This window comes from Anomalospiza imberbis, chromosome 16, assembly GCF_031753505.1.
Source record: "Anomalospiza imberbis isolate Cuckoo-Finch-1a 21T00152 chromosome 16, ASM3175350v1, whole genome shotgun sequence".
NCBI classification, from domain to species: domain Eukaryota; kingdom Metazoa; phylum Chordata; class Aves; order Passeriformes; family Viduidae; genus Anomalospiza; species Anomalospiza imberbis.
This window is the reverse complement of record NC_089696.1, coordinates 3,430,312-3,445,755: the sequence shown is the minus strand read 5'-3', so window position 1 is coordinate 3,445,755 and position 15,444 is coordinate 3,430,312. Positions and strand designations below refer to the sequence as shown.

At 40.6% G+C, this 15,444-nt stretch overlaps 1 protein-coding gene across 7 annotated transcripts in view; it reads right to left on the bottom strand.

The window, feature by feature from the left end:
- The window catches only part of KATNIP (katanin interacting protein), a 54,477-nt gene that overhangs the window by 19,653 nt on the left and 19,380 nt on the right, over nt 1-15,444 (bottom strand). For all 7 annotated transcript variants that reach the window (XM_068206632.1, XM_068206638.1, XM_068206636.1 and 4 more), the window contains exons 12-15: nt 13,967-14,107; nt 8,311-9,202; nt 3,327-4,055; nt 2,405-2,613 (exon numbers count right to left, since the gene is read on the bottom strand). In XM_068206632.1, coding sequence (XP_068062733.1) covers nt 2,405-2,613; nt 3,327-4,055; nt 8,311-9,202; nt 13,967-14,107 — 1,971 coding nt within the window. The remainder of the gene's footprint in view (nt 1-2,404; nt 2,614-3,326; nt 4,056-8,310; nt 9,203-13,966; nt 14,108-15,444) is intronic.

The window sequence follows — 15,444 nt, the reverse complement described above, 5'->3', positions numbered from 1 at the left end:
ACCCATGGACACAATAAAAGGCACTGGGTTTACTGATTGCAAAATAATGCCCTCCCTAGCAGACCATAAACCATTTGGGCCAAGGAACCTTACCAGCTCTTCTCTCCCTTTCTTATCTACTCAGATCCCTTCCTGATGATTCCATTCCATGGATGCCCAATATATTTTCTTTCAGATATGGTCTCATTTTCTACTATTTTAACTACTTCTGCTAGTGGGCATTGTCCTACCTGTGTTCTTAGATTCTTATGACTAAAACAAAACACTACCATAATACAGGAGTTATTGGAAAAGCAATAAAAAGTAGAAAGTATTACCATGGTCTTACACCTGACCAAATGTTCAACACCTTCCTAAGAGCAACCATTCTGGAAAAGATTTAGAAGACTAACACAGGGGTATAAATTTCTTGAGTGGCTTGAAGAAGGGAGTGGGGAATAATTGTTTTGTTTCTTCCAAAACAAAACCCAGAGAACATTAAATGAAGCTAGCAAGAAAAAGGAGGAGGTTCTTTGTGCCATGCAGGTTCAGCTGGGAAACTTGCCACGGAGCACTGTAAATTTTAGAAGTGCATGTGGGTTCAAAAAGCTGGTGGATGAATTCATGCAATAAAAATCTGTGGCAGGATATTAAACACAGAGGTTAAGTTAAAAAGTCCTTGTGAGACACATTTCTAAGGGCTGAATGAGTGTTTCAGAAAAACAGCACTCTGCGCTGTTCTTTCCTTCTCTCTCAGCAGCCACTACTGGCCCCAGAGTTGAATCAAGTGCAGTAGCCACAGGTCTGATCTGGTATAAAATCAACATGTTAAAGGTTCCCGAATTCATGGACAGACAGATTGCCATGGATAACATTGACAGAAAAGTAAGACACTTCTGTAAGAGCTTTTGAAAAGTTTTTAATAAAACAGACCATTTCATCTACTGAATGTGCAACAGGGAATAAAGGGGAATGAACAACAGCAGGGCTGCTCAAACTGGTCAATACTGGTCTGACAACATTAGGCTGGGGAAGACAAATTGTGCAGTGGAACTCTATCATTCTGGTAGCATAAACATCCCCCTAGAGAAATCCTGATGGTACCAGCAAACACACAGTGACAGGGAGACCAATGGCTCAGTCACAACAGCTTTTGTTATTCCACTGCTGATACAGCAGTTTCAGCTACAACAGGGTGTGAAGGGCATCAGAGCTGAACAGCAAAATGAAAAGGCAGAGCCTGTGTCTGAGCAAGGACCAGACAGTCCAGGGCCAAGCTTCTGCCATGGAAGAGGTCCTGGTGAATGCTCACAAAAAACAGGTGATCAGGAAAAGAAAGGTCAGCTTCAGTTTGTCTTCATGAAACCCTGCACCGTGCAAGGCTCTGAGCAGTTTCAGATACTGCATGCAAAGATGGGATCAAAATTCCTGCAGAAGTCCAAGGGTTAAAGCCACTGATTTAAGGTCTTAACAGTGAGATCAAATTCCAACTCCACTGGATCTCCTTGTGTCTTGTGAGCCACAAGAAAAACAGGACAAGACAGAAGGAGGTTTGGCAACCACACGAGGCTCATCAGGAACCTGGGAAGGTCTTGGCTGGAGCAGCTGGAATTTGGATTGATTCAGCTTTGGATCTCCTGACAAACTCACAAGTAAGAGACTGAACCCTAGAAAAAGACAACCTCACTGATGCCACAAAGGGTGCTCAGGAAGATTCTGAGAGAGTAGAAAGTTTTACGGAAACCAGGTCAAAGACTGCCACACACCATCTTGAGAAAATCCTGTGGGATCTTTGCTCAGACACTGGGCTGTTGGGCTGGAATGGCATAAGGCAAAAGCTCAAATGTTTGGAAATACAGCCTTCCTCCAAGGAGTGAAACACCTTCTGCATGGACTAGGAAACAGGCATTTTTATGATGCAAAATGCACCCAAACCTGTGATTATGCTAGTCAAAAAAAAAAAAAAAATTTAAAAAGAGGAAAAATAAGGGGAGGATTGAGAGGAAAAGACCCTTCTCATTTAACAACCTCAATTTGTGGAAGAAGAAACCAACAATATGGAAAATATGGAAAAACCTTTGGAATGCCAGGGAGCACAGCTACTCATGATAGGAGTAACTGTATGAGAAAAATCACTGACAGTGCAGAAAGCTTCAGGAGAACCCAAATCATAAAGAACTCTCCCTAGTCTCTGTCCAAGTAAGTAAAGAAGTAGGCTTGTTAATTAATCAGGGAAACAACAATTTGGAGGACCTTTCAGGCTTTAAAAAAACAGCATAAATTACTGATCAGGTGAAAAAATGTCTTTAAAATAGCAATAATTGTGTTAGTTCTTCTGCAGTTTTATTTCAGCCTGGAAGTGTGGCTATTATTTCCATGTTTCAAACAGACATTTATAGAGAGTTTTGAACATAGAGGTCCTCACCTGTTGATCCTCTGTTCTCAACCCTGCTTGTGTAAAAGGCCTCTCATCTCCCTCCCTGTCTGCAGTTGTTGGCCTCTTCAGCTCTTCCTCATATCTCAGGGAGCTGGAATCTCCCATTTCTCCATTATATGTCTCATCATAGTAGTAAATGGCTTCAAGAATATCATCATCAGTAGTGAACAATATGGTATCCCCAAAGTGCTCTGGAGCTGAAGGCAACACACAGAATTAAATGGAGAAATAATGCAAAAAGAATATAAAGAATGAGAAAAATTATTTTTGGTCCTTCTTTGCATTTAATTTGCAGAAGTGTTTAAAGATAATACATGGCCAATTGATACTGATTAAGGCTATAATTAGTGTTTCACTCTCTAACTTATACTGCACAATGGAAAATTAGAGAATTTTCTGCTGGAAAACTCTTGACAAAGGACCAGGAACTGCTCCTGAAGCTTTTGGGCTATCCAGAAACTCTCTGGATAATTTCTCTAGTGGTCATTCATTTCAATGGAAATTCCATCTCTCGAATGGAAATTCAACGGAAAATTAGAGAATTCACTATTCAGTCAGATTTCAGAAACATAGAAAATAAAATAGAAAAAAAAAAAACTTCTCCAAAAGACCATGTATGTGAAAACAAGCAAAAAGCTGCAACTTTGAAATTTCTAGTGCCTATCAGATGTGATTGAAACACAGACTGGTTGCTAAGACGTAGTTAAAAATGGAGATTAGCTCTGTATGCTGCTAAAATCCTCAGTATCAGTGAAGAATGCATTAATGGGCTTTGCATTATGTTTTTAAATTAAACACCAGACAAAGTACCAGCTTGCTTTGAAGTGGAAAATGATAACAAACAAGCTAAATGTATTTTGTTTGTATTGTACTGCTGTTTCCACAAGGAAAATCAGAAATGATAGCCTACCTCCAGACAAGGTTCCTGAGGCTTTGGCAATCTCTCCTTTAAAGATGCACTGCTCATCCAGCACCATGATAATGTCTTTCACACCTCGGAAGGAGTGGATTCGGGATTTATTGTAATTCCAGATCCTAATCATAGCTACCTGACAGGAATTCACGAAGTCAATAAAGACAAAGTGAGGTTTTCCAGGGGTGAATGGTGCCAGCCAGAGGTGCATATCATCCTGGGTCCGATTCACCCCATCTATTAGGTTGGTTACTATCCTGGGATCACTTCCATAAGCTGGTAAAATATTTATGTCAGGGGGTTCAGCTGTTATTTTTGCAATCTGAACAGGCTCTCCTTTAGAACTGAAAACTTCAATTCCATTAAGACCAACATAATGTCTGTCTCCCCATGTTGTTCGGATGTCTATCACCAAGTGCTGCCCATAAGGTAAAATAGGGATTTTAAAATCACTTCCATCCTGTATATCCACAGAATTTTCTTCCTCTTGCTTCTTTGGTAGTGTTTGTAGTCCTTCTTTTCTCTGATGTTCTCCAGGCCGGTTGATTTTCTGCTGATGGAGAAACTCATCAAAAATATCCCCTTGAAAATCCATGTTCGAGATCCGACCACGGTGGGAATAATTAAATTTCACCAAGGAGTTCCAGGACTCCTGCAGAGTGTGTTCTTGCTCACTGCACCACTTCATTCTAGAGGTTGCTACATCCTTGATGGGAAAGTCTTCACCTGAAAACAACATTACAAAGGCATTTAATGTACAAACAGGGAGCAAACCACTGCAGCACTGACTCTGCAGAACGATGTCGTGTCCCTCACTGGAAATTCTCTGACAGCAGCTCTTGTACTTTGCCTCTCTATCACAAAGGCCAAGTGTCCCAGTTTCCCTTCCCCACTCAGACACAATGAACAAAATCACTTTTACCTATGGAGGAGCAGAACTCCTGCCACGGTACAAACTGTAACTAAGTTTGACACTGTGAATTCTTGCCTCAGCCCTTAAAGAAATTGGGATTTTTGCCCAGTGATACTTTTTGTGTGGCTCTTACAGGAGTTTAAAACAGCCCTCTGCATTTCTGCAGGTCTTTCACATAGCTGGAAATGGCTGAACTGGTTAATGTTACAGAGAAAAGCTGGTTCTTCCTCTCAAAATGAGCCACAGGTGTATAAGAAAAGTGTTGGGAAAAGGAGCAGGTTCAGCAAACAGGGAGGATGAGATGAGCATTCTAGGCAGGCAATGTCCAAATATTTTTCCTATTTTTCAGCACGTGTGAGGTGTAGAAAGAGGATAATTACAAGATATCCAAAGGGAATGCAACAATGGGAGGGCAACAAATCAGAGGGGCCCAGTGGGAGCAAAGCATCTTTTCCTTGTGGCTGCACTGGGGAACTGCTTCATTTCCATCTCAAAACAATTAAGAACAGATAATAACCAAGGTTTTCAATAAAGCAGTCAGTCATGTGTTTTCTTCAAATAAATGAAGAAAAGGAAGTGGAGTACTGAACAATTACAGGCCCATGGGCCAGATTTTACTTCTGTGCGGCGTCCTTGGGTGGATACTAAAACAAATGGTTATCAAGAATAAATGCCAATTGCTGTGAAATGCAAAACAAAATTTTCCCAAAAGACTGCTCAAGACTAACTTTTAACTGTGTTTTTAGAAATACTGGAAAGAGGCAATGTTCCTAATCTGTGCATGGCAAATAATCATTTGCAGTGGGGACACGTGAGATAAAATTAAGAATTTTAAAGCAGGTGAGAAGCTACCTGGAAAAGGGTTGTCTTCCAGAATGAAAGGCTGGAGACCAACCCAGCACTCCTCCTTAGACCACAAGGAAAATGCAGACATGAAGGAAAGGTCCATATTTCAGAGAACATCAGACAATTTTAAGTCACTTTCTAGCTCACACCACTACCAGTACAGATACTCAAGAGGTGGCTGATCCCCAACAATACATCCCAGAGCCTCACAAATCACCTGGACAAGGCACTGTACAAATATTTAACCCTTGAAAATGTCAAAGGTTGAAAATTTCAGGATGAGCAGAATACAGAGGAGTATTTAACATCCATTGACTTTCCTAGTTTGGGAGGGTTTTTCTCTTTTCTTTTCCAACAGTCCAGAGGTTACAATTCTGAAGTCCCTCTAGGGCAGTGCAAGGGAAGTTAAGAGGTTTGTGAGCTATTTTAAAGAGCAGTAACAGGAGAAGTGGAGCTCTGAAAGAAAAGGAGAGGTGACCCACAAGCAGACACTATGGCTGAAGGCTTACAGGGTGTGCCTTTTTTCTTTTAAGAATATAAAATGCATTATTTATTAATGACACCTCAAACATCCAACTCCTCTGTGGGTTCAGGAGTGTCTTGAACCACAAATACAGTTTCTGATGGTGATACACAGCACACACATTTCCTCTCAAAACTTTAGTAAATTACATTTTGGGCAAGACTACATAGAAAAAAGACACCTTTCTTCTCCCTCTGTTGTGTTAATCTCTTTTTTGACTCCCTGCAGTTATAAACAGCAATCATATTTCCATGCTGCAATCACATGCTTCATTTCCCAAATCATTCTAAAAGCTCTCCTCTGTATCTGTCCCACTTGGTAATCAGCTTTCCTGAAAATGGATGATCAGAGCTGCAGTTTTCCAAGCGAGGTCTCACAAGTGCCTGTGTTGAGATATTGAGGTTTCCCAAGTACCCAAAATGCCTCTGCTGATCCATCCTGGGAGTGCACTGCTCCAATCACTGCTCACACCAGCATTTCAGTCAATCTGCTATCAGCTACTCAACCATGATTCTTCTCTTCCTCGGTCATTTGCAATTGATGATTACTCAGCTTACAACTTAATTTTTGGTTATTAGTCCCCAGATGAGCCCACAAGCATTCTACTGAATTGCATTCCATTGCTCCAGTCCTCAAGTTCATCGTTCTGTGCAGTTCTTCAATCTCCTTAACTCATAATAAACCAAATTATATGTTATTTGCAAATTTTATCAGCATACTCCCACCATTTCCCTTGCACATTAAACAGGTTATCAAAGAAAAATTGATGTTTTTATAGCAACATTAACTCGAGCCAAGCCTGTACGTGCTGTTACTAATTTCTGTTGTTCTTGTGAACCATTTTGTGACCAAAGCCATGCTGTGACATCCACAGGAGCCTCTGAGCCTTCCCTTTGTCTCACCCTCCACTGGGAACTGCCCTTCTCCCAGCCCCAGGCCAATTAAAATCCAGCACTCTCAGGGAAACACTTAAAAGGTTTCCCTGTTGTTAAAGCCCTCTCAGCTCCATTTGAAGATGGCTTTACCCTGTACAGCAGAGAGAACAAAAGCTACTGTGTGGTTGCAATTTCCCAGGGACTAAAACACATTGGGAGCTTTGAGCACCACAGGACAACCTGCTCGGAGCAAAATCACAGAAAATATACACTGAAAAATTATAACCCTCATCTTGTAGTTTACATTGAAATCCCTAATTTTTCTCCATTTTCACAACTGAACAGAACTTCTCAAGGTGGTAGTTATTTATAGTTTTCACAATATGAAGGTTTTCATGTAACAGATACTGTGAAATGTGTGAAACAGTAAATGGGCTGCAGGGAGTGGGGTGGGTGAAGGGCAGGTGGCACCTATTCCAAACTTCTCTATTCTTCTCTTCCTTGAGATGTAACTTCAGAGACATTGATGAAATTGCTGTTTTCTCCACAGAGGGTCAGACAAGGAAAAATTCAGACATTCTAAGTTTAGAGAGAACCATTTTCCTCATCTTTGTCTGAAAAAAGCCCTGCATTACCTGCTGTAGAATTTCAACTGGCACGCCTTCATTTAGGTGAATTTGCTGTCCCTTGTCACCCTTACTTGCATGTAAACACCCAAATTCAATATGCAGCAAGATACATTTTCATGTAAATTGATCTGATGTTCAATCACTCCCAAAATTTCAATTTGTTTTGGAATATCTTATTCCAATTCTCTGGGTCTTGTTGTCCTTGTTGTATTAACTCCACATTTGAGACAAGATACTAAATGCTGAATAATTACAGAATGCCAAGGAAGGGGTATGAAGGGTCCAAAAACCAGGAGTTAGAGTGACATGGCTTGAAACTGAATAAGGAAGACAAACATATATCCCAAGCAATGGCAAGCTGGGTGAAAGAGAGACAAAGTAGAAATTGTGGGTAAGAAATTCTACTTTTCTGTTATTTACACTTGTTAAAGACAAAAGTATTATCTCATGCCCTGAAAATTTCATGGCCATGCACTTCCAGATGTTGGGATAAAGGGGAACTTGGGAAGTTGCACGATTCTCCTACTGTTCCTTGGGGACACACTGCTGGATGCTGCCAGAGGCAGAACACAACTGCACAACGCTGGATCCACCTCCAGCAGGAGGTCTGGGGAAGGAGGACAAGGATAATCAACAGCACAGAGCAGACAACAGCTCAATTTATTAGAAAACTCTTCATAAATAAGCAAGATGTCTGAGGGAGAGGTTTGTAAAATTATGAGCAGAGAAGAAAAATAAGGGTAATTTTCCATTCACTCTGAATAAATATATTGAGCATCTCTTCTCACTGAGAAAGACACAAAGCTACTGCACAAATAAACTCTGCAAATTTGGGATGTAATGTTCTTTATCTCTCTGCAGATTTTAATTGATATTAGCAAACATTTGCTGTCTGCAGGACTGTCAATTTTTAGAATGTAATTTACTGAAATTTTGCCTTCCAGCTGCTCCAAATAAATTAAGAGCCCCTAAATCAGAATGTAAATTTTTCTGAAGAGTGTTTCATATCAGGTGTAGGACCAGGAGAGAGACTGAGTATTCTCAGGAGGAAAACATTGCAATTAGCCAAACTAATATGCCCTGTCTAAACTTCCAGGAATCTCAAGAGGTCCTTTCCACCTAAAATAAGTTTGTGCCTCTGCAAAATGGAGCACACATCAGCACTTGGACTAAGGTTGCTATTGTGACCTCTTACCTTTGAGAGCAGAATCATCTTCTCCAAGATTTGTAGTGTTTAATCCCAGCTTTTTACCACACATGACACTTCTCCTTCCGCTCATGGGGTGCTGTAAACTGCAGCAATTTTTGCTAGAAATGTGGTCAAAAATGTCCAAGTCCACATCAGCATCCTTTCTGGCCAGCGTTTGTGATCTCCCATCTCCAGTTGCATTTCTACTATTGGATCCTCCCAGTTCATGCCTCTGACATTTGACATCCTCATTTATAAAATCTAAGAAGTTTTTCATTATTTCATCTGGCTGTGTTTGAAATCTTGAGTTGCAATTCTGTTCTGTAGCAAGCCACGGAGGCTTCTGCCTGCTGGGAGTGACTTGATTATTCTGTGTTACCTGGGAAGATGACTGCAACCAAGAAGGAATTGCACCTGCAGAATCAGTCAGTTTTCTTCCTGTTAACTTTTCCATTTGCTCACTCAAACAAAGCTCATCATCAGACTGAACGTGCTCTGGAACTGCTGCTGCCTCCTCTTTGGCATCTTTTATACAAACTTGAGATGGGAACACTTTTAGATCATCCTCTAACTGAGACAATTTTTTCTTTGTAAAGCTGTTTGAGTTCATATTAGGCTCAAGATGATTTTCTTCTGGCAGAGCTGTCCAGTTCAGTGAAGCACTGTTTGATTCTGAGCATTTAAAAAGCAGGTCTGTTTTCTTGTCTGGGCCTGCAGGTGCATTTCCTTCTTTCCTCTCAGCTGAGGGAGAGGCTGAGCTATCTTGCTTGTGATCTGTAAGGTCAATTGTGGTGCTCTGGTCAGCAAGGAGGTCTCCAGAGCCTCTCTCTAATTCACCATCAAATACAAGGTTCTCATCAACATATAACTTCACCTTCTTTGCTCCAACATCAAGGTCCTACAAAAATAAAGGTATGAAGATTTCAGTCAAGCTTTCAAGCATTAGATATCACAGCCCTGGGACTCTGACATTTGAACACTTAATCAATAGACAGATGGAAACAATTAAACCCTGTGTCAGTATGTGCTTTTGACTGCTTTTTAATCTAAAGCTGAAATGACTAAAAAACACTGTGTAATAGATAAGATTTTTTTAAAGGATGGAAAACCCTGCTAGACACTGCTATCACTTTGTCTGACAAGGTTTGATTATTTAGAAAAGCTTGAGGGAAAAAGCCTAGATTAAGTACAATTATATTTGATCAGGATATAAATTCCAGAGGCACATTTTGCTTTTCATCCCTAAGATTCACCACTTTCACGACATGTTCCACAGTGAAGAACCACCTAGATCAAAGCCACCAGAGTTAAAAAGAGTTACAGAGTAACAGAATTGCAGAGCTAGAAAGTACAGCGAGAAAAAAAAATCATCCAGTCCATCTCTTTCCACAGAAGAATGTAAAATAACCTACACCACTGTGAGGAAATCTGGTTTTAACAATTTTCAACTAATCTGCCTTGATAGCCTATTCCAACACTTAACTAGCCTTTTCAACAGCAAGCCTTCATCTCAGACACAATTCTGCCACTCACAACTTTATCTCTATGTCCTCCTTCTTTGTGGCACTCACCAATACCTGATTTTTTTATTCCATTGAAGTTAGAACTAATGTTCTTCCTATTCTCTTCACCATTTCAATATAACCTTTTCTCCCTCTTGACAAAAATAGCATTATCTTCAAAGAAAATACGGAAGATGAGACACAATCCATCTCCTTTCTGTTCTCTAACTTGTTCATCTCATGGAGTCTTTCAGGGACTCTCTGTTCTTTCCTTCTTTTTGTGAAAACTAAGAAGCTTTTTTGTGAAAGTAAGAAGTTTCAGTTTCATCCCTCTTGCTCACTTATAGCCTGTCAGTTCTCCTTGAATACTGATTTTTATTTTTCTCTGCTCCCAGACTAAACCAATCACTCCTTCCCTTCCAAGCATGAAAGTCTCTAGCTCTTCATTCCTGAGCACACAGTTTAAGCCTAACAAGTTTTCATAGCTTCCATCCTGTTAATAATAACACCTCTGAGGCCAAAAACTGCAATATGGACATAGCCAGAGGAAAAGCAGAAGATGCAGGCATGACAAGAAAGCTACAGGTGAGAGAGGGGACCGGGTGCAGGAACACAGGACACATTCCTGATAGAAAAAAAGATAACCTTCACTGAGTTCTCAGTGAACAGCTGTAAAACCAGTTTAATTGGCCATTATGGCCTGGCTGCCTGTGGAACTCCTGTAGGATCATAAAGTGCTGTATTTCTGTGCTGATGCAATCAGCCATAAAACAGGATATTTTTTCCCCTTGAATGAGGACACTGCTAGATTGATCTAACTGGGGATCAGAACATTTCAATAATTACATCTGTTGAAAAACCTGCATGGCTTTGCCTGGAATTATGATGGGGAACAGAAAGACTATCAGGATGTCTCAATAATGCTATTTTTAAAATTTTTATATGTCTAAACTGCCAATGTCCTCCTTAAATGCTAGAGATATTGAATATTCACAGTTGAATTTGGGATAACTGGAACATTTCTCCATAGCATTCCAGCTCTACTGCTGTTAGGAATACCCAGCCCTTAGTTCTGCATTTTTATCTGGAAATAGGTATAAACTGAAGAGGACCACAAAAACACAGGTGTAGATTTGAAAAGTATTTGTCAATGCCATCTTTTTAAAACAAAATCAGCAACTTTTTAAGAACAACTTGTTTTGAAATGAATCCCACTGCACTCACCAGCAGCAGAGGAGGTCAGGTAGGCAGAGAAAACACTACAAAATGAGATAGTGGAGATCATTCTCGCTGAAAAAGGGACAGTCAAGCACAAAACGGGATCACTCACTCCAAAAATGGTTTTCCAGTCAGTGGAAGACTCTGTTCTCTGATGCTCTGTCATGTCTGGGATAGGTATTTTAGGAAGCAGAACAGGTCTGAAGTGTACCAAGATGAAGCAGCCAGGTATTTCTAAGATAACAGAGACAGAGTGGACTGGGGCAGGCATCCCAAGAGCTGATAGCTCAGAAGAGCTAATGAAAATGTGCACCAAAATCCTGAGCGGACTGAGCCTCAGGGAGGAAAAATCTGAACAGATCCCAAGAGACTCCAAGAACAAACATATGCAGGCACAAGACTAAGAACTGCTCTTTTTCATTCCCTCCCACCCCTCTTCTGAGTTTCCAGTTGCTTAGTGATCTGTTCTGGTGGAAAAGATTGACGGTTTAGCTTCCCCACTACCACTGCTCAGCTCTCCTCAAGCACGAGGAAGCTGGAAAAATCCCTTCCTCAGGAGTAATCCCACCCTGTAAACAACCACTCAATACTTCATCCAAGGTAGGGCTTTTCCTTCCTGGAAGAGTAATTAAAAGGGCACAATGTCTCAGAACAAGCAAGTATGAGCATGGTCAGAAAGAAAAAAGATTTTGTGAAAATAATTCTGGTTCCTTTTGATGTTCCTTCCCAGTTTGCACCCTCAGCCCTCCCAGGGTGTTTGCTGGGATAGTGCCTCCCAAGGAGAAAATAGGGATGGTATTTCTGGCCATTTTTGTGATATTTGTGCACAAAGGATAGAGCATAAAACCAGAGGCACTTTTCTGAGAATTCCTCCTGGATACAGGACCTGAAATTGCTTCTGCCTGACTTTTCAGAGAAGTGTGAAAAAGAAGCAGTAGAAAAGAAGTCAAGAACCAAAGAAAATATTTCTACAGAACTGATTGTGCTGCGAGAAAGCTGCTGCATCCTTACAGGCACCCCAGGGGTAACCCAGCACTGAAAAAAACCCCAAAAGAATGGACAGGAACATAGGCACAGAAGGAACAAACACACAGGCAACCACGTGAAGAAGAGAATTATTCAACTGGAGAACAACTAATACCTTAATGCATTTAGGTATTGATTCCATTCCCAGTTTTGTGAAGACATACAACACACATTAGACTGGATCTTTGAAAAAAGCTTTAATAGCACCATTAACCATGCAATTTCAAGGCTGTATCAAGTAGTTACAAAATGTCTGACTGTTGCAGATAAAGTTGAAAAAAACTGGCTGCCCTTACACTTCTTCCCTCCCTGCAGACTAAAAATCACCTCCTTTTTTGGAGGTCTCATCTGAAGTAAATAAAGGCAAGATGAAGCATTCTCTGAGACCTTCCTTGTAATTCAATGAATCAAGGAATCTATGACAATGATGTCATCTGACTTTTACTGCTTCCTTCAGACATATTTTTTCTCCTTCCAGGCTCAAGTTCTGAAATTCAAATATAGAAAAGTACCAGCCTGAGTTAATTTTTGGCCTATTTTTGGAAGCAGTACTTGGACATCTCTCACTTACGTGGTTTTTGAGGGAAAGAAGGCAGTTAGAGTGATTCCCAAAATCCACACAGAAATCTGGCTCTGGATTTACATTAGGAGGAAGAAAATTGTTCAATCATTGTATTTTGGAGTTTCATACTTCTTAGACAAAACTGCCTCATGACAAATTACAGACTAAGGCAGAACTGCTTTGTACTATTCTTTCACCTTAAGGATAATGAGACATTTCTTCAGCAAGGGTAATCTGCTGCATTTCCACCAAAATCCATAGGATTAAACTCCCAATGGATTTTACACATTGCCTCATAGCAGGTTATTAAAGAAGCAGAGCCTTGAAACACAGACAAACATTTCTGTGTACATCCTGCATACTATTCAGTAGATTTAGTAACAAATCATACCATTACCTCCAAGAACAGCAGCCCTTTCACACACTCTAATGATGATGGAACATCCTGTAGACCACATTTGAGTGAGAAAAGCTATTAAAATTCCAGGAAAAGAAATATAAATCATGTTGTAGTAAATTTGTTTAAGCTGTCCCTTCCACGGCCATTTCCGCATGTATAAATTACCATATGTGCTTATATAAGAACATGGATGAGAGCAAACCCAGAGGGATAAAGCTTCTTATTTATAATCCAGGACAGCAAATCCTCTTTGATCCAGTACCTGAGATTTTTTTCTTAACACTGCAGTGTACAAACAAGAATAATATTCATGGTCTCATTCAAACACACAGACAAGAGACCATCTGCCATCTGCCATGATATGTCTCTCTTGTAACAGTAGATTTCTGGTTTTATTATGAGCACACAGTAGTGGACTTTTTAATTGTCCCTGCCCAGGGAGGGGGGCTGGAGCTGGATGATCTTTAAGGTCCTTCCAACCCAAACCATTTTATGATTCTCATTAAAGTGATAAACCCCAAACTGAGCAACAGCCAGCCTGTTTATATTTATAGTCACCAGAAAACACATATTTAAACACATATTTATTTATATTGTGATTAAACAGCTGAAAGCCCTGAATATTGAGATGCACTTACCTTTGTATCTTTATTTCTCACCACAGTAAAGGATTAATGACAGGACGTGCAAGCCTTTTATTAGGTCTTTAGTGATCTTTAATAGCTTTGAAAGCAAATGCTCATTGTGCCCATGAAAACATTATCACTACATTGTTAGCACTTACAATTAAGACAAAAGCAAATTTCACAGCAGACAGGGACACCTCATAGCTCCTGTTTTATTACAGGAAATTGTATCTGCTTTTATTTCATGCTTTTAGAAAGAAGATCACACTGAATTTCCCTAGGCAAGGCAAGAGCAAATATACAGAGGAGTTGAGAAAAGACTACTTACACTGGGAGTTGTTGTGTTGTAATTCCAAATCTTGATCTTGGATATACCAAAGTCACGTGAGCGGGTGGGATTGCGGATAACAAAGTAAAGTTGGACGGGTGGGTGGAAAGGGCACATCCAAAGGCAGCTTTCCTTGGGGAGCTAAAAACACAGACAAGCAGACTGTCACTAATGCTCCTTCTCCTGGAGCAGGTGTTTTAATTAACTCCCCACCCCCCAGCAGCACAGGCAGCCATTAGAAAAGTAAAGGTTTCCTAAAATCTGCTATGTAAAGAGCAAAACCTCAGCCTCATTTCCCAAGAGTAAATCCCACTCTCCTGCCTGCCAGACAGCTCCCAACAACCTGGCAATGAGCTAAAGGTCAGCTGCCTGCTGTCCCAGGGAGACATCTGCACGCTCAGAGCACAGGCAGAGCAAGCCCAGTTTATTTTTATCAAATTAATCAGCTTTGCTGGCACTAGGGGGGATCACTGAGCACAATGGACATTCTACAATCATTTTACAATTTCTTTGCTTCTGGGTTGTCCTCTGAGGAGGGGAACCTTAGAGAATTTTACTTTACTGCCTGCCTCTATTTTAATCAGGCTTTGCAGATAATCAGTTTCACTTACAGGTCTACTCCTCAGGGCTGTACTGGACGCTACACTGGAAATTTTCTAAGACATCACAGAATTCCCAACATGAATTTTACATACAACTGGCAATCAAGAGATTTTAAAATACCAAGAAATGCCTACTTCTGGACATTGTTAAGAACTACTACCTCTACATGTTCAGAATGTAAGAAAAGGATATATGGCAGCTCAGAAAGAAGGAAGTTTCAGAACCAAAATGTTGAATATTAATATATTTGATGTCCAGTGTTACCCACATGCGGGTAACATACCAGTGATCTGAAAGTAGCTGATAAATTAGTTTCCCTCCTGTTCTCAGGGACACACAGTACACAGATACACACTCACAAGGTAACGGGGTGTTTTTCCATACCCTTCTCCCTGAAGTGTTTCAGTTTTTCCACAAAGTGTTAACCCCAGAACTTCCCTCCGGAGCCCTTCAGCTATGTGACTAACAATGGTAAGGACAGCACCCTGGAGCCTGCTCAGAGCCATCAGCAACAGATCCACTTCTCACCATGGTTCTCTCTCCACCTCCCCAGACTCTGATGGGTCTCTGCCCCGAGTCCCTCAAAGAGCTTTGAGAGACTGTCCCTGCTTTAATGCCAGTTTGGAGCACCAACAGCCAAAAGAGTGCCAGACAGGTTTTATCCTTTCTACTTAAAAAGAAAGAAGCCTCTTAACATCAAAGAAATGAAGGACAGCCCTCAAATCACTGTCAATCCAACTCCAGGGTCAACTTCAAAGCTGCATCATGTTTTTGAAGTCATAGTTTGAACAAGAATGGTTAAAAAACAATTTCCTAACTGCAGACAACATCTGATAAGCAATCCATCTGCAGACCTCTCAAGGCAGGAGCTGACT